The sequence below is a fragment of the Sparus aurata genome, chromosome 9 (assembly GCF_900880675.1).
Source record: "Sparus aurata chromosome 9, fSpaAur1.1, whole genome shotgun sequence".
Taxonomy (NCBI): Eukaryota; Metazoa; Chordata; class Actinopteri; order Spariformes; family Sparidae; genus Sparus; species Sparus aurata.
This window is the reverse complement of record NC_044195.1, coordinates 9,375,677-9,400,485: the sequence shown is the minus strand read 5'-3', so window position 1 is coordinate 9,400,485 and position 24,809 is coordinate 9,375,677. Positions and strand designations below refer to the sequence as shown.

The 24,809-nt window shown below is 40.0% G+C and overlaps 2 protein-coding genes across 6 annotated transcripts in view; both read left to right on the top strand.

Moving 5' to 3' along the window:
- Nucleotides 1-286: 286 nt before the first annotated feature.
- On the top strand, nucleotides 287-14,111 carry ttf2 (transcription termination factor, RNA polymerase II). Of its 3 annotated transcripts, XM_030429468.1 has the most exons (23): nucleotides 287-411; nucleotides 665-770; nucleotides 1,608-1,694; nucleotides 2,047-2,116; nucleotides 3,416-4,237; nucleotides 4,927-5,047; nucleotides 5,173-5,355; nucleotides 5,600-5,757; nucleotides 6,351-6,432; nucleotides 6,620-6,745; nucleotides 6,937-7,087; nucleotides 7,734-7,839; nucleotides 7,991-8,175; nucleotides 9,027-9,180; nucleotides 9,374-9,465; nucleotides 10,004-10,089; nucleotides 10,595-10,737; nucleotides 10,861-11,040; nucleotides 11,611-11,669; nucleotides 12,235-12,388; nucleotides 12,786-12,868; nucleotides 13,190-13,264; nucleotides 13,632-14,111. In XM_030429468.1, the coding sequence occupies exons 1-23, from the start codon at nucleotides 384-386 to the stop codon at nucleotides 13,774-13,776; spliced, it is 3,396 nt and encodes a 1,131-aa protein (XP_030285328.1). In that variant the 5' UTR covers nucleotides 287-383; the 3' UTR covers nucleotides 13,777-14,111. The 3 variants fall into 3 exon arrangements, 2 of the variants coding, with proteins under 2 accessions (XP_030285328.1, XP_030285329.1); XR_003985407.1 differs by lacking the exons at nucleotides 12,786-12,868; nucleotides 13,190-13,264; nucleotides 13,632-14,111 and adding an exon at nucleotides 11,286-11,323 and having other exon boundaries at nucleotides 12,235-12,317; XM_030429469.1 differs by lacking the exons at nucleotides 12,235-12,388; nucleotides 12,786-12,868; nucleotides 13,190-13,264; nucleotides 13,632-14,111 and adding an exon at nucleotides 11,286-11,323 and having other exon boundaries at nucleotides 11,611-12,228.
- An 877-nt stretch (nucleotides 14,112-14,988) lies between these two features.
- mphosph8 (M-phase phosphoprotein 8) overlaps nucleotides 14,989-24,809 on the top strand; it is a 28,699-nt gene continuing 18,878 nt past the window's right edge. For all 3 annotated transcript variants that reach the window (XM_030427975.1, XM_030427974.1, XM_030427972.1), the window contains exons 1-7: nucleotides 14,989-15,257; nucleotides 18,130-18,291; nucleotides 19,131-20,168; nucleotides 21,191-21,287; nucleotides 23,150-23,410; nucleotides 23,670-23,792; nucleotides 24,672-24,760. In XM_030427975.1, the coding sequence (XP_030283835.1) occupies nucleotides 15,156-15,257; nucleotides 18,130-18,291; nucleotides 19,131-20,168; nucleotides 21,191-21,287; nucleotides 23,150-23,410; nucleotides 23,670-23,792; nucleotides 24,672-24,760 (1,872 nt within the window). In that variant the 5' untranslated portion in view covers nucleotides 14,989-15,155. The remainder of the gene's footprint in view (nucleotides 15,258-18,129; nucleotides 18,292-19,130; nucleotides 20,169-21,190; nucleotides 21,288-23,149; nucleotides 23,411-23,669; nucleotides 23,793-24,671; nucleotides 24,761-24,809) is intronic.

Sequence of the window (24,809 nt, the reverse complement as noted above, 5' to 3'; positions counted from 1 at the left end):
TGTACAAACTACACGTTTTAGATCATTAAAAGTGTAAGTAAGAATGACTAATTAGAAGAACATGCTTTGAATTACATCCGGTTAAACGGTTCTTCACAAAAAATATTTCACAATAAAGGTCATGGAGTGAATAGAAATTTGTGTAGCGCCAAGTTACAAATTTGCGCAATGTAGTTTTGTGTAGTCCAAGTATTATTACTTTGTATTATATTGTAAATTTTTATTTGTGGTAAATATACGCGACTTTAATTTACCACTTTGGCCAAGAACCTTTATACTGAAAATTAACGCACCGGATGTATTTTCTGGCGGTTGTGATTGGTTGATACGAAAATACGGAATTCCACGTTAAGGCAACTGACACTGAACTGACTGTCGGAACAATGGAAAAGACTTTATGTAATGTCCATGGTAAGTCGCACTAACCTAATGATATTCTACAGTTTGTTGTTAAATAGAAACTCAGATGTTGTGTTGAGTTTCCAGAGGTTACATTTGTGTGTTATTTCTTTTCTATGTGCATGACAAGGCAGTTTCTCTCCATGGTCCGTCACACTTTTGATTTCACCACACGCATTTATCCCATACATTCCCTTGCTAACCTGCAGTGAGTATAAAGTATGTGTGATTCACTAAATACCTTGTTCTCTGTATCCACATACAGGCAGTGTGTGTATGCTAAAAACGGGCGTAAAGGATGGACCAAATAAAGGCAAGAGCTTCTACGTGTGCGTTGACAAGCAGGGCTGTGATTTCAGTCAGCTGGCCAGGTATTTACATCATTTCCTCAGTGATTCCCTGTTTCTTCTCCTGTCAGACGACTAACGTTATAGAGAGAGTGTCAAAGGTGAGGGTGGATCCTACTGCTTATCACAGCAGTGTCATGGATTATAGATTCTCATTATCATCAATAGGTTCCCACACAAAATCAGCATTAGGAAGTCCAGATCTGTCCCACAATCTAGTACATGAAAGTAGAGATGCATTAGACAACTCTTTACGGCAGACGCTTTTGTCCAAGGCAACTTGCAGTAATTCATACATTCATACAATGATGGCGGTGGCTGCCATGCAAGGTGCCAACCAGCACATCAGGAGCAGTTTTGGGGTTCAGTATCTTGGTCAAGGACACTTTGACATGTAGACAAGGGGAATCGAACCAGCAACCTTCCGATAACAAGACACTGGCTCTACCCCTGAGCCACTCTCTTATATCTAAACACCTGAAACCTCTTTTTAGATTTGTATTTTTATGTGATGTGCTCATGGAATATATACAGTTTCATAAGTTTGGTTTGCCAAAGTCTTAACTGTGTCTTGACAAATACTGATATTGCTTACATACCCTTATCCAATTTGATTCCACTCATATTAGCCATTATTTTATACACATTGTATCTGATCACGTTTATTGCTATTGTAGAAAAGAATATGTGATTTCAACCTGTTGTTATTTAATGGCATACTAGTGAAATTGTTTGGCAAGTTTTACATTTCTTCTCCCCCTTTTGGGTTCCGAAGAGAAAGCAAGTTTTTTTTTACACAATCGTGTTTTTGGTCTACATTATCATTATTATTATTATTATTATCATCATCATCTCCTCCAGTGTGCCACCATCCCACTGCCTCCATCATGAAGACTCAATGGTTGAACTTCAAGCTCTCACCTACATTCAGCAGCAGCAGAGCTACAGGTGGGTGTGCAGGTGGATTGTGTTATGGTCCAAAACAAAAAGAACTGTCTTTCATTAGTAACCGACTTACAATGCATGTGACTTTAACTTGACTTGTTTTAAGGTGCTTGTTATAAGGACCATGAGAAGAAGGCTTTCCTTTGTCTGTTTTGTCCACTGTTGTTTGTCCACCAGTGTCGCTGTGTTTTGTATGTTTTTGTGCGATCCTGGCTGCTAGCCAATTTATCTGCAGGGACAATAAAGTTACCCTTAACCTTGAACGATGAATCTTCCTGTTGCCAGCTTAAGATTTATATTGGACACCTGGTTGCTTGTATCGGACGTCTGATTCTGAGTTGTTCTCTTTTTCCAGGTTGTTCTACCGCTGTGTTGTGGGGAAAAAAGCAGGCCAGAGGTGGTGTGGATACGTGCCTTGGACTTCAGTAAGACACCATACACACTTTTTATTTCTCTTCTGGCACAAGCCAGATCTGGGACTCATTGGGACACTTTTATCTGTCCAACTCTCAATCGTCAAACACTCATGTTCACAGATTTATATTGAATTCTTTCTTTTCATCATTCCAACTTTTATAGTGTCAGATTTACACGTTTTAATTACAAGTTGGTGTTATTAATTACTTTAGAGACATTTAGAAAATTAACATTTGTGGTGTCCCTGCGATGAGCTGGCGACTTGTCCAGGGTGTACCCTGCCTTCGCCCAGAGACAGCTGGGATTGGCTCCAGCAACAAAACCCTGCGACCCCTTGAAAAAGGGATAGAGCGGTTACAGGCGATGACATGACATGACATGACATTTGCGGTGTAGGTCACTGACTCTGATTAGAGTCTACCCAGGAGTCCTTGTTGTATGTAATGCTGCATCGATCCCCTTTCAACCTAGTAGTTGAGTCATCAGTTAGTACCAAAAGAAAATACATTTTTAACCAGAACTGCAAATAATCAAAAAAGTTGAGTACAATAACTAAAGCTGCAGTTTTTTGATAGAGGTAAAATATGTGACGGACAGCATTATAATGAAGTGTGCTGCAGAGATGTACAAATTTTGTAGACCAGAAGAAGATGAAAATTGTTATCCTGGCACGCAGGTGGTTGAGTGGTTAGAGCGCATGCCACATACGCAGCCGGCCCTGGTTCGATTCCGGCCAGAGTTCCTTTGCTGCATGTCACATCCCCATCTCTCTCTCCCATATTTCCTATCTGTCTACTGCTTGATAAAGGTGTCTATGCCGGGAAAAATATTAAAAAAAGAAAAATTGTTATCCTACAATGGTTGTTCTCACTATCATCTCACAATGGCAGTGTCTGTTAAAATGATTACACATTTTTTACCATACCATGCAGCCCCATTTAAAAAAAAAATATATTCTGTTTGTCATTTAAGGAAAATAACAAACATTTAGTAGATAAATAAGTATGTTTATTTAAAGTTTAAGCAAATGCGTTGCCCTAAACTTTACAAGTGGATATAGTACATGTTACAAATAAATTGACTGAAAACGAAACAGAAAGCAGTAATACATTTGATGACCAAACAGTCAATCAATTTTATGATAGATTTAAGATGCAGCCCTCAATAATATATTGTAAAATTGTGTAAATAGTTTCTCAAGTTTTATAAATAAATATGACTTCAGTCTGCACCTGTCAAATATTTTTTTTATATTCCTTTTCCTGTTTAACCCATTTTAAAATGTCCGTTGTCTTCTACCATTGCAGCCAGAGAAAGAAAAGCGAAACCCGCTGTCTGATGCACAGCTGCAGCCTTCCTGTCTGCCACCTTCCCGAAACCCTTTTAAGGCTCCCAGCAAGACGGACAAGGACTCTGAGAGGAGAAGGATGCAGAGTGATGGAGGTGATGAGAAAAGCAGTGAGGCGAGTCCCAAGGCTGAGGGAAGAGAAAGTAATCAGAAAGAAAATGTGAAGAGCAAAGGTGCAGGAGAAAAAGATGAGGAGGGGAAGCTGAATCCATCTGATACTTACAGAGGTAAACAACTTCCAGCAGGAATGAAGGTAAAGAAGAGAGTTTCAGATGAGGAGAGAAAAAGTCCCAAACCTAACGCTGAGGAAAAGATGACAGAGAAGGTGAAAGACAAGATTAAAGAGAACCACACTCAGACAAAAGAAGGAGAGAAAACAATTTCTTCCTCCAGTGTCAAGACTGCTCGTCCTGAGAAGATGCATCAAATTTCACAGGATCCTCACAAGGACACGACCCGTGTGGTGGAACAAACTGTAAAGGAAAGTGTCTCTAAATCTGCAAGGAGTGGTAGCACGGATGCTTCCAGAGATAGTGCCTCTAACAAACCAACACAACCCACAGAGTCAAGTCAAACCAAAAACAACGTGGACAATGATGATGATGACGATGTAGTGGTAGTGTCTGTGAAACCTGCTGCTCAGAAAACTCCTCCCGCCTCTACTGTCCAAAAGACCCTGACCACCTTCCCTGGCTTCCAGCCAGCATCCAAGGTCAAACCTCAGCAGGGAGATCCGCAAGGGCTTCACAGCCTGCTCACTGCTCAGCTCCAACAGAAAAAGGTAAGTAAGTGACTCACACAAAGACATGACCGACTGTTTGGCCAGATATGGCTGGATCTTTTGGGAACAATTCGATTGGGATAAATACACTGGATTTTTAAGCTAATAGTGATATTGTTATAAAGAATTCTGATGAAGATATGCACCTCAAACATATCTTCAGCCTTTCTTTGTTGCAATTTCTTGTTATCTGTCAACACATAAACACATAAATATATGTATGATAAAGCTGAAATCAGCTGATGCGTTGAACCATGCTGATGTAATGTTGGACTCGAGTGCCACAGTCTTGTGTCCTGTCTGCTGCAATCTGATGGAAACTGAGAGTAACTGCTACAGCAGACACATTTTTATTGCTTAATTAGATCATGATGAACAAGCAGTAAAATCTCATAATATACCTCATCTTGCCATCTGGCTATAGTTGCTTTATAAAAAATGAACACAATGCTCTTGCATATGCCAAAAAACTCCATCTCCGTAGGAAATGAAGGGCGCTGATGGATTTTAGATGGATTCTTTCTAAAATTCGTGACACCACAGCAGCAGAAAATATGGCACAAACGTGATTCTTTGAAGTGAATGAAACAGATATCCTTCTTAAAGTTAGGTTGTCATTTCTATACATCTATTTTAATCTGTATTTCTCTGTATATCTTCTCATCCAATTGTTGTCCTCTCCTGTTAAGGCCACTCTGTCTGTGGTGAATGTGGCGGCTCTGCCAGATAAAGGGGAGAGGCTGAGGACTCAGGTCAAAGAGCTGGAGGATGCACTGGATTCTCTGAGCCTCACTGCTGCTTCTCAGCCAGGTAACTCACTCACTGTGCAGTAGGAAGATTATGAATAGATGTTGGAGAAATTGATTTATTAACAATGAGCGCTTAATTGAGAAATCACACTAATGTTACAGCTGTTATGTCTAAATCCCTTTCAGAGACCGAGGTTGGAAAAAAAAGCGGTGATGCTAGTGCAGGTAGCAGCCAAGCTAACCCATTCAGCCGGCAGGGTGGCACCATCCTGCTCCCGGCCCCCCCTGCCCTGGGGCTCTCCCAACAACAGGCCTCCAGCAGCTCACTGGGGCTCCAGCTGAGCCAGGGCTACACCCAGATGTATGGAGGTAGGCCTTGCATGGAAATATTTCTGTAACTCTGTCTAGCCATTCCAGTTTTGTTTGAATCTATCTATCTTGTTGCAAGATGTGACTATCCTCACATTCCAGCATCTATATTTCCCCTTTGACTTTTTTTAATTTCATTTTATTTTTTAATTTGAACATTTTGTGTTTATTTTTGTCTGGACTGATTTATTCTTAATTTATCACTCATGCAAACCCCTTAACTCTCAGACATTTCTCTGTCCAGCGAACCCACAGGCCCAGGCTTTTTACGGCGGCAGGATGACTGATGACCGTCTGCTGGCAGTGAAAAATGCCACCTGCGAGGCCATCGACCATCTCCACAAATCCCTGGAGTCCTGCCCTCACCCTGAGGCCGAGGCTCCAGATCCCAAAGGCATCAAGGTTAGATACCCCCTCAGTCACTAGTCTGGTTTTCGTCAGGCCTTTAGAATATTTGAAACTACTTATGAGGAAATTACTCATTCAGTGTTCATTTTAATATGTTTTTCTAAAAAAAAAAAGAAAGTAAGTCGACACCCATGCACTCTGGCTGGTATGTTACCTGACCTGGAGCCGAGCTGTGCTTTCAACTTTGTGGCGGCAGTTTGGGACCCTTTAATGCCAGGTCAATAAAGAGATCCACACATCGTCCTGACCTCAACCGTGTCCAGTACCTGTGGGATGAATTGAAAGTCTGACTGTAAGCCAGACCTTAAAATCTGGTTCACAGTCTGAAACAGGAAGAGTGGAGGCTGTTACAAGAGCAGATTGATGCTCATAGTTTTGGCACGAGATGATGAGTAATTCCATATGGGGGAAACCTTTGGGTGGCCACATACTTTTGACCATAGTGTATTAGCTATTTTTAGAAAGAAGTTCTTAGAAATGTTTATTTTAGATTCACTTGACAACTGGCTATGGAAACAGAGCTACCTACTCTTTTGATTGGTCTACTATGTTACTCTAATAATGACATTGACCTCTTGGTTGATCAGGTAACGCTCCTGCCCCATCAGAGGAGAGCTTTGGCCTGGCTGCTCTGGAGAGAAGCCCAGAATCCGTGTGGAGGAATTCTTGGTATGTTCGTCTTTTTTATTTTTACATGATCGTTAGTAAAAAAGTTTAAAAACAAAAACAGATTAAGAATCGTAAGGAATGTGCGACGTGTTTATTATAAAATGCTGTTTCAGAAGCTTCAAATTATAATTGTTTGTTTTTTCTTTGCTTCTCCTTCCTGTTTGTGTCGCTCCTATTTTGGATTTAGCGGATGACATGGGACTAGGGAAAACTCTGACCATGATTGCTCTCATACTGGCCAAGAAGAAGAAGGCAAAAGAGGAAGATGAAAAGAAGGAAGAGAAGAAGCTGGAGGGCTGGATCTCCAAAACTGGTAAATAAAACCTCTTCTCAATCTTTCCGTTTGTCTGATAAATGACAGCATTGTAATCTGTGCGCATGCAATTCAGATTTAAATTGGATCAAAACTTCTTGTTTTGTCTGAATTCTGGAGGTCAGTTTTAAATTGATTATTCAGAGTATGCACTTTTGGATTAATTTCTGTTTGTTTGTTGATCATCCAAGACTCTAGCCTGGTGGTTTCTAAAGGCACCCTGATCATCTGTCCTGCCTCGCTGATCCACCACTGGAAGAGAGAGATTGACAGACATGTCAAGACAGGCAAGCTGACTGTGTACCTGTACCACGGCCCCAACCGCGAGAAAAGTGCCAGAGTGTGAGGGAACCATGCACACATACACACCACTCTTGTTTTGTCTTTTCTGCACTATGTCTCTGTTACTCAATGTGCAGTGACTGTTTTTTTTTTTTGGGGGGGGGGGGGGTCTGAACCAGGCACAAAGGAACGCCTCCTGTGTTGTAGTTTTGTGTTTGGTTCATTTACTCTTATGTCTTGTTGAATATTAAAAGGAGCTGTAAGGAAGCCATGAAATGGATAAGGACATGATTACGTTGCACACGGTTCTGTTGTTGACTTGCCTGACTTCTAAGCAATTTTGAACAGCACTGGATAAAGCCTTGCAGAGACGGGGCCTGCTTCATGTTTGTGCTTTTCACACGACAAATAACCACTCAATCAACCCCAAAATAATCTTGTTATAGTATTCAATAATTTTATTAAATAGCAGCACAGCATGATCCTTTCACTGAAAGTCAAAAACTGATACAGAACTATTACCCAAACCTTGATTTTATGTTCACGGTTGCCATCCAGAAGCATCAGTATTTGACAAGTTGGGAATTCTTACAGATTGGACCTTTTTAATATCTTTAACACTCATTCTATCATTTTATTCCAGTTTGGAGGATTGTTAAAGCACATGGGATCAAACTAAATTAAGTGTTCTCTTTCTGTCCCTCAGGCTGGCAGATTATGATGTGGTGGTGACCACATACAGTTTGGTCTCTAAAGAGATCCCAGTCCAGAAGGAGGAGGCTGAGAAACCCACCAAAGATGCTGACGATGTGGTGCGAAATATTTATTCATGACATAAAACCACATTTTATCAGCTTCAGTGCTGTAGCTTAAAATTATTCTTGTAAGATCTGAAAACTAATAAATGATCATCTTTGGCACAAAAACTAAAAACTCAAACTTTGTTTGTTTGTGTCTCCTCAGCCACCACACTCGGCTCCTCTTCTGAGAGTGGCCTGGGCCCGAGTGGTTCTGGACGAAGGCCATAACATCAAGAACCCAAAAGTGCAGACGTCTATGGCTGTGTGTAAGCTGCGGGCTCGTGCCCGCTGGGCTGTCACTGGCACACCCATCCAGAACAACCTGCTGGACATGTACTCACTACTCAAGTAAGCCAAAAACACAGTGAATACAAGAGTTTTAAAAATCTTACCTGGTAGAGATGCTTCTTCTGATCTGTTTGCATGATGGACATGTCAGGCTCTCAAAATGAAGCATCTTAATTCCAGTGATACTAGTGTGTTTTATTGACCTTAAAGTGTGATAAAGAATATTGGATTACAACTGGAAGATTTGTGATGACTTAATTTCTTATGCACATTTTGTTTATGAGAGATGCACTGAATATCAATGTAAATAGAAAATATAATAGAATCAACTAAACCATAGAAGCTGCTTAAAGTAAATAATAAATGTTCAGATATCAATTTATAATCCATTAAGGTGGATGTTTTCCTGACTTTAACTGATTGATCCATCGTCATATTCAATCTAGGGGAAAAATAAGCTTTTCATTGCTGATCAGGAGTTATAGATTAAGAGTGCCATAAAGTGGCCACCAGACGGCGCTATAGATTAACCTCAACTTTAGAAACACTGCTGAAATCTGTAGAGTACTCAACTCTGAAATATCAGACTAGCAACCAAACATAAAAGAACAAAATCACCACTTGGTTGGTGCTAACCAACTTTAGAGTTAAAGAAAGAAACTGTTCAGCTTTAAAGATGTATATCTATTTAGCACTGTGAAGACCCTGAAGACTGTTAAGAGTTGATCTTGTTCCATTGCATGAAGAAATATTGTTGAGTGGAATCGTGCTTTTCTCGTGGTTATGCACAGAACAGGTTTCTGACCCTGAGTGGTTTTTTAAATTTGCTGACCTCTTCAACTTAAGTCCACATGATTCATTAATAAAATGTGACTGTGTTTCCTCACTGTCTCTCTCCATCTGTCTTTCAGGTTTCTGCGTTGTTCTCCGTTCGATGAGTACAAACTGTGGAAAGCTCAGGTGGACAACGGCTCTAATAGAGGCAGAGAGAGACTCAACCTCCTGACAAGGAGTCTTCTGCTCCGACGGACCAAAGACCAGCTGGACTCCACAGGAAAACCACTGGTAGGGATGCACACACACCTTGGATGGCAGCATTACATTGAGGACATTCATGATGAGGGCCACCAAGAACATGTACAGCTGGTTTGTTCAGACAAAAAGATCTGACTCTTTGCAATCTAAAACTGAGGTGTTCTGATTTAAACATCAACACTCACTGTGGATCCAGGCTGAAGTGAAATGTTGAATGTTTCAGGTGTCTCTTCCTGATCGGACCCTCGAGGTGCATCGACTCAAACTGTCCCAGGATGAAAAGGCTGTTTATGATGTGGTCTTTGCCCAGTCCAGGTAACATGACAACCTGTCATATTTTTCCATTTAAACCGTTTTATGAGAAATCATCTCCCGTATCCTCTGTCTTCTACACTGTACTCACTGAATTATCTGGTTTCAAACCCAATATAAGAAAATGTGAAAAAGTGGTACACTCCTCCTTTTCTGTTCAACTTCAGCATCGGAAACACTGGATTATTCTTAAAGGAAGGAAAGAAGAATCTTCCCATTCCTTGTTTTGTCAATTTATTAAAGACATGTTTGCATTTTTGCAACAATTTTATATCCTTTTTTTTCTTTTGTTTATCTCCATGATGTTTTCCATTAAGTGTGTGGGAAAACAGACTAGGAATTAAATAAAGACTAACCAGTGTTCCCCTCTGAACTAGACTCTGACTACCATCAAGGATGCCTACAACAGCTCCGAGGTCTAAATGGGTCTAAACTGCTTAAAAAAGAGACGGGATGCCATTATGTCTGACTGGATCCAGCCGATGGATCATTAAAAGCATAATAAATGACACTAGACTGATGATTTGCTCTTTTCCTCTAGATCTACCCTGCAGAACTACCTCAAGAGACATGAAGGAAATGATGTGAGCAAGGGAAACAAATCCAGTAGTAACCCCTTTGACAAAGGTGAGATATTAGCTGGTTGTTTTCTATAGTCCTCATCAGGCAGTTTGTCATGATTTCTGCCCTCATTATTGTGAGTGGCTATGATTATATGGAATAATATTTGTGCCTCAGTCCAAACACGTTTTACAACCACATAATTTATATTTTGTTGACAAATTATCACACAAACAAATCATTTTGATTACATTAGACAGCTTCATTAATCTCTATTGGAGAAACTAATTTGCCACCAAATCAACTCATACAAACAACAAACAATAGAGACATTGTATTCACAGGACACAACAAATATAAATAACGCTAAAGTATTGCATTTGAAACATGATTAAAAGCCGAAAGGTGCTTTCGATCCAGACCACATCTGACGGCTGCTGACACAAAAGACCTCTTTTTGTCTTTTGTTTTGATTGAGATTCTGCGCCTTTTAATTAAACCTGGTTTGCAATCAGTATTGTTGAAACTAATTGGTGTGTGTATTGAAACTCTGTTTGTTTTCCCTCCCCAGTTGCCCAAGAGTTTGGTATGTCCCAGGCTGACCCTGCTGCGTCGAGTTCCCAGCAGCCCCAACAGGCGTCTAGCACCGTCCACATCCTGTCTCTGTTGCTGCGCCTCCGACAGTGCTGCTGTCACCTCTCACTCCTTAAGAAGGTACACACACACTCACATGCTCTGACAAGACTCACTGGGTTTGACATCCTCACACGCTTAAACACACACAAAAACCAACACAAGCACTGATTTCCTTCTTTCGCTTTTCCCCTCTTGTCTTAGACTCTTGACTCGTCGGAGCTGCAGGGCGATGGGATCGTCTTGTCTCTGGAGGAGCAGCTCAGCGCTCTGTCACTCTCCTCCAACTCCTCGTCATCGGGCCCTGACCCCAAAGACACTGTGGCCCTTAATGGCACCCGCTTCCACTCAAAGCTATTTGAGGAAACCAGTGAGAGCAGCAAGGTGGGCAACCGTTGTTCTCAGCACCTTAAAACCACAATAACCCCCTGAATGTGAGAATGTGTCCTGCAGGCTGTTTGTATTCTACTGTGACTAGAGAGACTACTCTCTTTTTGTGCTGGATATAAAAAAATGTTGTATCAGATCTGTGTTTTTTAGACCTCTGTAGAGGACAGTAAGTATAACAGGTTGTTTACAGAAGTTGGATGACCTTGGTTTAGCCTTTCTCTCCCCACTACACATTTTAGAAAAGTCTAGAAGAAGTAGGAGAAGAGAAGAATTGTTGGTGAGTGCAGACGGCATATGAACACACTAATGTCTTTGGACATAAAGGTCAACTATAATTACTGCACACACAGTAAGAATATCTTAGTTACTTTTATAAGTCGTGGGTTAAAGTATGTCGTTGTCAAGAGCCCAGGGGAAATCTACATGTCTGTTGAGAAAACTTTGTTTTTCTGTGTTTGACGGGACAGGGTGTGATGCAAATTTTCACATTTTCCTGTATCGCTGCTTTTAATGATGTTCATTTTAAACACAACTGAAATAATTACTCTACCTCAATTTTTCCAGATATCTGCTATTGTCTCTGAGCTGAAGGCAATCAAACAAAGAAGTGATGATCAGAAAAGGTAAAATATCAAAGTCTCACCGTCACCTCAACACTTTTTCAACCATTTATGTTGTAAATCTGCCTCAGTTTCACACATTTCTTAATCTTGCACCAAACAATTAAGATTCTTTTCATCCAGATAATTTGGCAATATTGACCCCCTTTTCCGCTGGACATCAAAGCAGACTCTGATGTACTAAAATCTAGCTTTTGTTGTCAGTGGGAAAGGGTACAGTTGCCATTGAGTCCTAGGTCAGTTGACTCTGCAGAAGTCACGGGTATAAATCAGATGGAAACCTGACACCCAGGTTGACATGCAGTTGCCCGTTTTCTTCTGGTTCATGTTATTGGTAAATTCATCTCTACGCAAGGTCCACACAGGGGGCTGCTCTGAAGCTCTCAACTGTGTCCCACAATCGTCCTCATGATGCAGTTTTCATGAAATTGTGATCTCGAAAGAACTTCACCAGTATAGTGCTTACATCTGTTAACCTGGAAGTGGTCACCCTAATCGACCCAGAACAACAGTTTAAATGTTACTCTCACATGTGTAATCCATGTTAACCTCCTCTGGTAATGTGCAGCGTGATCGTGTCCCAGTGGACCAGCATGCTCCAAATTGTTGCAGTTCATCTGCGGCAGATGGGCCTGAAATATGGTGTTATTGACGGGAGTGTCAACCCAAAACGCCGCATGGACCTTGTCGAAGAATTCAACACTGACTCTAAAGGAATTCAGGTAAAACTCACACAGAATCTTGTTAACAAAATACATGACTAAAACCTGTTAGTTGTTCAATGCATATATGAACAATACAACATTTTTTTTATAAAAATGTAAAGTGTCCTTTTGCTGTTAAAGGTTTGTATACATTAGAATTTTACACTACCATGTGTATAACAGGCTAGTATTTTCACTAATAATCAATTGACAAACTCCTGTGTTATTGTTTTATTGTTTGTTTTCAAATCTATATCGTGAAAAAGTTCTAAAATATGCCTTTAACTCTATTATTTTATCACACAACTTAAAGCACTTAAGACTTCCGACAGTGCTGCTCAGAGTCAATCTTCAAAACTGGATTTTGACCAGTGTAACATTAAACTAAATATATTTTTCGGATTTTCTGCCAAAGGTGATGCTGGTGTCCCTCTGTGCCGGAGGCGTTGGACTCAATCTCATTGGAGGGAATCACCTCTTTCTCATGGACATGCACTGGTGAGACGCACACTGACATGCAAAAATCCAAGAGAGTATAATTGCTGGTGTTTGGTTCCCTCTGCTTGATGGAGCCAGTTGTATAAACAGCTTGCTGCTGTTGTTAAAGTACCTTTAACTCTTGTGATTTGGTTTGGGTCTTTTTTACCTTCAACTGGAATTCACTGTAACTGACACTTCAACTGTCTCTTCAACACATTTCAGTGCTTCAGTTTCAACTCTTATTACCATCGAACATTTAACAATACATTATAACCTTTTTACAGGTTTTCCAAGTGCAATTTTCAGCAAAAATGTGCACTTTATCTTTCTTCAAAACAGGAACCCAGCCTTGGAGGATCAGGCATGTGACAGAATCTACAGAGTTGGACAAACTAAAGATGTCACAATCCACAGGTAAAAAGCTGCAGGGTGTGTGTGTGTGCGTGTAGTCACTACTATTATTTAGCATTCATCATACGATATTGTTGCAGAAGGACAGTACTGAGATAGTTCAAGCTCTTAAGTGACAGAATACAACTTAAAGTTGAACAGAGTTGCCTAAAATGGAGATCCAATTCAAATGTCTATGTAGGGGAAGTGAATCAACAAATGTGAAGATTCATGAGAAACTTGATTAAATTAAACTGTACGAAACTTGAGCTGTATTCATCTTCATTGTTGGTTAATTTTACTAAAGGCTGTGGTGTGCCTTTTTTATCGCGTATTATAATTTAGTTTATATGTGTTTAATAATACCTTTTTGTGTGTGTTGTGTTTCCAGGTTTGAGTGTGAAGGCACAGTGGAGGAGAAGATTTCCACCCTGCAGGTGAAGAAGAAGGAGCTGGCTCAGAATGTGCTGTCAGGAACAGGAAGCACCTTCACCAAACTCTCTCTGGCAGATCTCCGAATCATTTTTGGTGTCTGAGATGGGAAAGAACTTGAAGCCGCTTTGGAACACTGTCAAACCCACAGCTACAACACCAGACGGCCGTTCATACAAGTTTTTTAAAATTCAGGTTGTAGGTCTTAAGTATCTAATCAGACGGAGGTAATTAATGCCATAAATCTAAGATACTGTTACAATTTATTTGTGCTGCTTCTTCTAAAGACGATTTTCCTCTGTCATAGTTATTTTAAATTCTGGTAGCTTACTCATTATTGGAGTGAAGCAAATATTTACCTTTTCCCGCTTTTTTTCACCTGACTATTTTGTTGTATGTATTTTCATGTTTAAATAAATTCAGGTAGTAATTGAACATATAAGATGTATGAAGTCCTTTGCTTTGTCAGTTGAAATGATTTATCAATTCAAAATGTAAGGGAATGGGTCAGGTCATTACTTTAATTTTCTCAGGCAGGTTTGAATTAAACTAAATGCTATCAGAAGTAGTCACTGCTAAGAAACTATTAAACTTCAAAAGAATGCATTTCCTGATATTTTGAACATACTTTTTATTTATCTGAAACATATTTTGGACACTGAATGTTCCCTTTATAAGGTAAGGTATTCAGAATACACATACATCGTTGTCACCTACCTTTATTGGCTAAACAAAAACTTGATTTTTAGTTGGTTTCGTGTTTTAAACGTAACCGTATGCAGGGGAAGATGACTCAAATGCTGTTTTTAAATTATAAATGCGTATCAAAATGTACCAGATTAATCTGTTGACTTCGGGCTCTGACTGTCTGCTTTGAGCAGTCCGCCATATTTACATTGCTCGGTACGTAAAAATCTGAGGGTCCATGCTGCCTTTACTAAATATCGGAGTTTTGGGTGTTCTTATCTGAAACAACAATACACAGTAGTATTGGCATCCGCGCGTTGGAATTTTTTTTTTTTTCTACAATAGTGTCAAACATAATCCAAATGGTCAATACAAGTCTTTAGCGGAAACCAGAAACTGGCATTAAAAACAACTGACACCGGAGGTTGAAACAATATACCGGTGTTCGCTATTAAGTATTGATTAATATGGCGTGTTTCTGAATTACTTAAGTTATATTATCAATGATGCGTACCGTAAAACACAGATCAGTTTTGCCGCTTACAAACTTCGACCACAACATTTCAAAATTGATGAATAGCGTGAATACGACTTGGAAGTAGAATAATGGGAGCCTGGGAGCAGCATGTGAATGCAGCATTGTAAGAGCGGGCGGTAGCTGGTCTGCGGCGCTAGTGCAGTAACTACGGCCAGGTACGCTAGCGTCCTGCCTCGGTGAGCAAGCAACCAAAGCGGCCTTACGGAGTGCTGAATCTGAATAGCTTAATTTTTAGCAAACCAGCACCAACCCGCAGCCATGGATGCTGAGACTGATAAGGTAGAGCCTGCGGACAGTGAACAAGACGAGGAAGAAGATGTATACGAAGTGGAGCGGATCATTGACATGCGAGTGGAAGAGGTAACGTTAAAGCTAGCTAAATGCTACGTAGCCGCCTGGCTAGCTTGGCAAACATGGCTGGCATTGCTTTCACTCCACTCCCACGACGCATAGCCCACCTACAACGATGCCCAGACACTTTCCGTCATCAAAACGCCTCTTTGCAATGTATTTCAAGTGTATTTTGGTGCAGTGAATTGCTCATGTGTCAGTTAACCAGTCATATGACACTACTCTCTTGACGGGGCTCACTGCTCGTGCACACACAGCATCGTTGGCTGTACAACTTCTCCCATGATGTCCGCTCGCCTCTCCCCTGCTGGGGCCAAGGACGGACGCTTTGCAAACCTGGAAATATTTTCATCACGGGTGCTCTTGACCAGCATCATAGCTAGATCAAACAAATATTGGGGATAATAATGCCAGTCACATTGTGCATCAAACAGATTGAATGGTTGATGGTTCCCTGATGGTAAACAAAGCCAGTTAACGTAGTTAATTCCCAGTACGAAGGCTGCTAGGGTACCATTGTGGCCGCCGAAATTTGAAATGACAGAAACTGACCGACTTACCTGTTTTTTACATTTCTGTGCATTAATAGAGAAATACCGCAGCGGATAATAATCGACTGTAGTTGGTTTTAATTGTTTTAAGTTACAAGGTGCCTCTGTAAACACACTGTAACGTAGTTGTAACGTGTTGATCTGATAGATAGATAGAAAGATAGATAGATAGATAGATAGATACTGTATTCATCCCGAGGGAAATTCTAGACATCCAGTAACTTATACACATAAACACATATTTCACCCACATAAAAAAACAGATCACTCACAGAAATATAAAATTAGCATAGATAGATTTCAACTCGATGCGTGAAAAAGATAAAAAGTTGCAAAGGAGAAAAAAGTTTAAAAAGACTAAAACAGACACGAAACAGACGAGCTACAGAAAAGGCAGCCTCTCGCTTTGGCGCCTGCGCATTGAAGTTACTTGACTATTTCAGTTGTGGTTTTAGCAAGTGATAAACCGTCACTCTTACCGATTACAATGTAGTGCTCCATGAAACAAAAGCATCAAAAATACCATTTACTAGCCGTGTGTGTACACGTGCAATGGATTTGATTAGGCTTATGACTAATTACTTTAGCTGATGTTGATTGTGGATGACTACACAGTTAATTCCCTCATCTTTACAGAGTTTATCCCCCCCATTATACTCTTGAATTGTGTTTACAAAGTAATGCTTTGTCCCAAAGTGATACCACATTTTCACGCTTAAATAATAACTAGTCCTTAATGGGAGTGACTGGGAGGGAGTGCTTTTGTGTGAGTGAGAGGAGGTGTTGCAGGGTCGTGTTTGTTTTGTTCTTTGAGTGCCAGATTCACATTCACTTGGTTTGTTTAGAGCAAATTGGGTAATTAGATTTTCCCCCAGCTTTTGAAACTCTTAAATGTGATTTATGAGATTTAATGATTCAGAAACACTGAGATAACATAGGTGAATTTATGATGGAGAAATATTATTATTATTATTATTATTATGATTATTATTATTATTGAATTAGGTTTGTTTGTTGTTGTTTTTTTAAATTATGAAGACGCATTAATTAGTTAAATATAGGTAAGGGAGAAACTTTTGCAGAAAGGGAGAAATGACTTGTCAAAGTTTTGCAATCTTGCTTCCAACTGAAGAGAAATATATTGATCTTCCCATCAAAGGTTTAACTGCTTAATAACATGCTTTCCATAGCTGAACAGTAAGCTGTTTCAAGGAGCATTCACACTGACAATAAAATGATCTCCAGCTACAGTGCTATCCTCACTTTTACTCTTTAAAAAACAAGTTGTCTAAACTTTATCAAAGCAGTATCACAGTCAAGTCTTGAAAGTAACAGTTCTCTTATACGAAACATGAATTTAAATGAACTTGAACAGTGCCAGTATTGTTTGATAAATACTATACTAGGGAGTGTCACTGTGATAAGTATATTAATACTGCAGATACCTGTTTTGTTACTGGTGCAGTTTTCCTGTCATTATTTCTGCATAGACTTGTTTGACTTCAATTGTTGGCCACTTTTAAATGTTTGTATGAAAACACTCCTCTTTAAATCCATCAAAGGGGAAAAACATTGTGTATCTGAATTACCTTGATTCTGGCCTGTTAAATGTAAGCCTTAGCCACAGGAATCATTGGCCGCTATTCATACAAGTTCTCTTGTATGGAAATAATGTCCTGACTACAAGCACAAAGATTTTTAAAATTTAGAACTATTCTCATTTGATAAAAGTCACACTTAGACGCTATCACTCAAGACTTCTGGTTACATCATATATATATATATATATATATATATATATATATATATATATATATATATATATATATATATATATATATATATATATATATATATATATATATATATAATATGCTTAAATAAATCGCTTTCATGTGCATCCTAGCTTCTCACATTAGTTTTCCATTGTATAAATAATTACAACATGGTTCAGGTCAGTTAACATGTGTACCTGCAATGAGCATTTGCTGATGTTCATATTTTGCCAGCAGTTTTCTGGTGTATCTTTTATTTGTTTTGCTTTTTCTCCCTAATGAACTCTTGTTGTCTTGTTTGTAATGTATAATATATTATGAATACAACCAGTGAAACAAAATAAAGTGTGTACCATTCAAAATACTACTATTATTAATTTTAAATCGTTCATCAGCTATGTTTGCATTCAGGCAGCTATTATATGTAAATGTCGTATTGCTCCAAAGATTCTGTTGGCTAGTGAAAGAGTCTTCAGCCAAATTCTGACAGCTACCAGCTACTAGCTACTGTGTCGGCGTTGGCATCAGCTTCATATCTTGTTTGTCTGTTTTTAGGGTGAAGTGCTCTACAGAGTCCGGTGGAAGAATTACTGCTCTGATGATGACACTTGGGAACCAGAGGCCCATTTGGAGGACTGTCGCGAGGTCCTCTTGTCTTTTAAGAAGAACATGGCTGAAGTAAAGTCCAAGAAAGAAGCAGAACCCAAGAAGACCGTGGTAAGTTTAAGTGACAGTCAGGTATACATAATAATTGTGATACTTTATTCCAAAACAATAATACTGGTGTACTGGGTACTATCTTTTTATAATATTAACACAGTCAGTGTTCTCTGTAAAGACGGATTCTGTATCCAAATCACAGAAGTGGTAAAATGAAGGGTAAAAATGTGTGACAAACAGGAGACCTGTAATGCAGCAGAGGCCCCAGCCCACAACATTTGTCCCAAGATGTAAGCAAACGTGTTTGTTTTGTTAAAGACCCCAACCACTGACACATCACATCATAAGTGAAAACGGAATGATGCAAAAAAGAATAACTGATGCTAATTGTGAATTTTGTAGCTTGAACTAACATCTATCAGAATAATTGCATTATAATATTTAACTGTTTTGTGCAGCCCCAAGGCTAACCAGAAGTAAGTCTGTGTTCAATCAACTGAACTGTTAGCGATGCAAACCATAGTTTTCCATGCTGTCCTCTGTAATGCGACAGATGCGGCAGTTTGCCGTCAGGCTAATTTTAAGCAAACCCTGTCTAATGTTACTGATGCTATAGTCAAATCTATGTATGTGTAAGTAATAGAATGAGGAGGGAAAATTAGTTTGAGAACAGCACCAGGTTTTTAAATCAGAAACTGAACATTATACTTTAAGGGGCCTGGTAGAGTTTTATTGTAAACAAGCCAAAGTTCAGTGTTACTCAACAAAACAAGTTAGTGTGTGTATCCTTGAGGTCAAAAAGATGGGGTCGGTTGCATCTCCTTCCTTTTTGAAACATTTGCTCAAGTATTTTAAGTCCAAAAGATGTGACAGTGCATGTTCCGTTCCCCTTTTAGAAAGTGCTGCCTACAAAGAGCGACGTGTTCGATGCCGACTCAGAGAGTGATGGTGACAAAGACCGTCCAACTGAGTCACCCATAAAGAAGAAGAAAAAGACAAAGATCAGGGAAGAGGAACCACCTCCAAAGGAGAAAAAGAAGAAGAATAAAGACAAACGGAAGGAGGAAATCAGGCCTCTCCCGGCACCAGAGACAGATGAAGATGAAGAAGAAGAAGACGAAGAAGAAGAAGAGAGACCCTCAACCCCACCCTCTCCTTCAAAGGAGAAAAAGACTGAATCAAAGAAGCGGTTGGTTGACTCTGATGATGAGGAAGATGAGCCTGTTCCCCCCAAAAAACAGAAGAAGGACAAGGGAAAGGAGGGAGGAAAGCATAGGAAAGAAAAAGGAGATGAGGGGAAGAAAAAGAAAGGGAAGAAGGAAAGGAAAATTGAAACCTCGGAAGACGAGGCCACTGCACCTTTGGAAGACTACCTGAGTGACGGCCCATCAGAGTCCCAAATGGATGCTACTGCATCAACGGAAGCTGCAGTAAAGTCAGCCGATAAGTCACGTTTGGATGAGTCCAGGCAAAAGAAGGGGAAGTGGGAAGTAAAGCTGCAGGGCATTAAGGACCTCATCCATGACAAAAAGAGCAGAAAGCCAGATGCTGCTACAAAAGAAATCAGCCTCCAAAAACTAAAGAGCCTCACCTCTAAAGGCAAAGATGAATCCGCCCCACACTCAGACTCCAGCGATAGCTCTATCTTACATAGGAAAGCCAAGAGCAAAGGGCAGGAGAGCTCATCAGTGCCACCCAAGGTCCCATCTTCCTCCACATCATCGTCTTCTTCATCCTCTGTCACAGCAGCTAGCAGCAGTAAGGGTAAGGAGGAAGAGGTGGCTAAAGAGGAGGTTTTGGGACAGAAGGATGCCACAGGCTCCACTAACCTGTTTGAAAAGTTCCTGTTAAACTGTGAGGCCAAGGACCGCGCCCCCCGCAGGCAGCCAGTGCATCAGCCAACCCCAGAAAAGAGCAGCAGCAAATCCACGAAGGTACAGTATTAGTTGCATCGTATGACAGTAATTTTTTGAAGTTGAAAGTGTGATACATGTTGATTTAACTCACCAAAAGTGCAGAAAAAGTGGTTGAATCCCATTTTGTTGGATGAACTAATTCGAATTTAGTGGTCATAGCTGACCGTGACCTCACAAAAAATGTTTTGTTTTCCCTTATCCCATGCTAACTACCACAAAATTTCACACAAGTATCCATCAGGATGAAATTAAGGGAAGAAGTGAAGGGTTTTATATACAAAACCTTAAAGGTCAACTTCACTTTGACATAATGATCTGAAAAACACTTTTCTGACCATTATTCAACTGAGTAATCTGTATAGATCTTTTGTGCTGCCAGACTGAAGATGTGTGTGAAGCATTCATGTTTCAGAATAAGTAGCTTCTTTGCAATAACATTCATATATATGGAGCACTGTTAACCAGCATAAGCTCCTATTGCTGATATTGATCCTCAGGTGATTGTTGTTGCACCATGTGAAGCTCTCTATCAGTCCTCTGTACTCTCCTGTAAAAATAGCCTGTAAGTGAAGACAGCATGTTTAATAGAAATTAATCCTACATGTCAATGTAGTGCTAACTTCCATTTTGCCTAAAAAATACACTTAATCCTTTTAATTAAATTCCTTCAAAGTCTTAACTACATGTATTTTCCCTATCTGGACAAACATGGATGTAAATTGCAACTTGACTGGCTGGTGGAGGCTGACGATCGCAAGGCAGTAATTCTAGTTTTCCTCTTATGCAGTTGTGATACCCAGACTCAAGGTCTCAGTCTTTGCAAAATGAAAAATATCTGTCTGGATTCAACTGAAAATGTTTAAGAAGTTGTACAAAAGCACCAAAGGCACCTGCAAGCAAGTCTGAGAAATCAAAAAAGTCAGGACATGACGTGATCACATCACCAAAATGATTGCTCTGTTTGATGGACCCTGCTGCTCAGTGGTTTGTCTGGAAAAAAGAAAAGGTTTTTTACATTTTGTTTTTTTCCCCAACAATAGATCATAGGAAAGATTGAGAAGATCCCCAAGACAAACAAAGATTCTCCAGGGCAGAAACCAGAGCCCAAGAAGACAGAGAAGAACAAGCCATCAGATGGTATGCATGACACAAATGCACAACATATCACGTCATGTATAAAACATGTGGTTGTTGATTTTCTTAGTTTGAACATGTATTCACCTCAGCCCAGACTGACTTCTGTCAAAGAGCAACACTAGGTGAAAATAAACCAAATGCAGAAATTAGGGATGCACAGATGCAGATACTGGCATCGGATATCGGGCCGATACTGTGCTCATATACTCGTACTCGCAAAAATGCACTGATACCAGGCACTGATAACACTTTATTGCATTAGGCCTTACATTGCATGAAAAATAAAGACCGTTATCAGAGAGCGGCTTGATATTTGGGATTTTAGTGTCTAGGCAATAGGTCACTAACAGGCAGACCGCAGTCCAAGTCTGGACCCCGATGCCATTATATACAGACCTGGACCTATAGTCAATGAATTATTGCTGTATTTGAAATTTTGACAGGGCGGTACTGGTTTAGCGGATCCACTGACCAATTGCATCTGAGATAAGCCATCCCACGTGATGCTTCTCATCCAATCAAATCTGTGCATTCCATGCGATAAACATTGCAACTCTAAATACAGACAGACGAAAGAGGTGAGATGCGACAGACGGAAAGACGAGTGAGCAACACAGGGAGAGAAGACAAAGAGACGGGTGAGCCGGAGACAGGGAAACATAACTAAACATGGCACTCTCTGAGAGCTAATGAATGTTCCCCAGAGTCGCTTGGATTTTTGGTCAATACAAAAAGCCATTTACTGATGGAGGGGATGTTCAGGAGTGCATGAGTGCAGTAGCTGAAACTTTACTTGAGGGGAAGCAGAAATTAAATTTTTTCAAAAATTAAGTACTTTATTTTAAGATGCACAATTTTGCAAGTACACAAATGAAAATACCTGTACTCGTACTCGGTTTGAAAAAAATGGTATCGGTGTGCACCTAAGAGAAATCTAAATATGTAAAACCGTGCAAAACAACGTCTATTGGATTATTTAGTGTGTGTTATTTACTGGCGTCTACAATCCGTTATTTGTGAAACAAGATACTCACAAAGCAGAATTAGTAATGCACAACAAACGGCATGCAAGATTTAGCTGAATATTCAGTTGGTTTGTTCTTCCCAGATGTGTTTGTGGTCCAAACTACTTAGTTACATAGTGAGAGATGCAATATTAGCAATTTTGCATTTGTGTTTTTTTGTTTTTTAATAATTTCTAGCCCTTTGTTTCCCACAAACCATGGAATAGAAAAGTTTGTCAGGGGTGTTGAAGGAGATTCTGTATATCTGGGAAAAGCGATCAGACGGAAGCTCTGAGAAAACACTAGTCAAGGGAAAAGATTGCCTCCTCGACACAAAGTTATTACATTTCTAATGCTCTTATACCCACTCTTTTTCTTTTGTGTGTCTTTGTGAAGTGTAAGTACTGTTGTGTCAGCAGTATCAATATTCATCTTTTCCTCATTGTCATCTTGCGAATGGTAAATCACACTGTAGTGTAGCTAAAAGTTGACCGTTAGCACTTTGTTTGCTGCGCAGAAGGCGAAGCACAATCATTGCAGTAAGGCAGCGTCACAGTGCACCACAGAGAAGACCTGAAGAACTTTGCTGTTAGGTGCCACAGGTGAAGGTGGAAAAAAGGCTTAATGGATACTTTGTTTGTTATTTGCTCCAAGAGATGATCTACTTTAGATTGGCATGCAAAGGATATAAGGACAGGACAAATAGGACAAAGACAGTATAGTTTTCACCAAACAGGAAAGATGAATGGCAACCATGAAGACAAGCTGCTGTTGTCTATAGGTTTTTTTGGATGACTGTGATGGAGGATGTAAAGCTGTCTAGGGTCTTATATGACAGTTTGTCTACTCCCCCTATAGTCCCCAGGCCTGGCCAGAGTTATGGTTTCAACCTGGACAGTGAAGAGAGGGAAGGAGATGAACCTACAGCAAAGCAGAGGCCTGGAGAGGAACCCAGGGAGCGGAGGGAGAGGCAAGAGGAGACTCAGCGGCCCGGCTGGGAGAGGAGAACCCCAACAGATGAAAGGAGGAAGAGGAGAGAGGACAGTGAGCCCAGACTCTTTATGGCCTGTGATGACAATCAGGACACCCAGGACACCCCAGAGGGCGCTGACAAACCTGGTATGTTTCGGACTAGCCACTAGGCACATGCTCATCTTCGCTGCTTCCACATATCAGATTGTTGCTTTATATTAAAGTATACAGTTCGCTTGATATCTGATCATATTGACATATGACGTCAGTGAAACAACATTAACGGAGGTTTGAAAGATGAATTTGAGTAAGACATTTGAAAAGAAGAGGTAATTTGGATTGCAGTATTCAAGGTTTCATCCTGTCAACTAATTCAGCATCTTTCTCTGCATTGTGTGTTGTACAGACAAGGGCCAAGCCACTTTGAGTCTAGGAATGGACCTCAACCTGGACTGGATGACTCTGGATGACTTCCAGAAACATTTGAATGGGGAGGATGAGATCCTGTCAGCTCCACCTTTATCACCCAGTGAGTATTCACACTGAAGACAAATGACCTACTTTTGTCTACTGTCTGACTACTACTGCTATCTAGAACCTTCTAAAGAAGTAGCTGAAGTAGAATTCTGACTTTGTCAAAATAACCTAAAAAGGTGCATGGTTGTTAATCAAAATTTCAAACTACCTGACTTTTGGAGTTTGACAACCTCAGTTTTATCTCCTTGTCTTTAAAGTCCAGGTGAAATGGCAGTTTCAACCTCTTTAGCGTCTTTAATGTGGCTAGTTCCAAACACGTGGGCTAGATATAAGGACATGCCAGTTTTGGTTGAATCAATGGGCATGGCTTGCCCTTTATGAAAGAATATGGATTTATAGAGGACATTTGGCTTTTAATCCACACCTCCACACCTTAAATCAAGAGGAGGAGGCGAAAACAAGGACCACTAAAATGTAATCAACAGGCATCTACACACACAGGTCTGACCCATGATAGTGCTTCGCTATCTACAATGAGCCACAAGCTAACAGTCAAAGCCATTGTTTTTTACGAGCAGGGTGCTGCAAATCCTATTTGGTTTGATGAATGTACATATGTATTCATCCTTAAGTGCAGCACAAATATCACAGGGACACATGATAACATTTTCTAAAATATTCATTTTCATTGTACTGTGCCCTTTAACAATAAGGTAATAACAAATTGCTGCTAATATGTTACTCTGCAAATCACTTTATCAGAGCTACTTTGTCATTGGAAGCATACAATGCATACAGTTTCTGCACTTGAGAATTGTTACACCACTAGAAGGCCCTATTTATTAAAACAGACATTTTCATGGATGTGTTATTGTGCTCTATAATGTATACATTCTTTACATTTCATTTTGCTTCACTTTGTTTCTGTTAGGTGAGTTGCGGGATGCTGTGAAAAATGGAAATTACATGGCTGTAAAATTGGCACTTAATTCCAAAGAGGACTACAATCTGGACCAGGAGGTATGTTCAGTCCCCCTCCAAACATTAATTTTTAGTACATTTTAAAAGC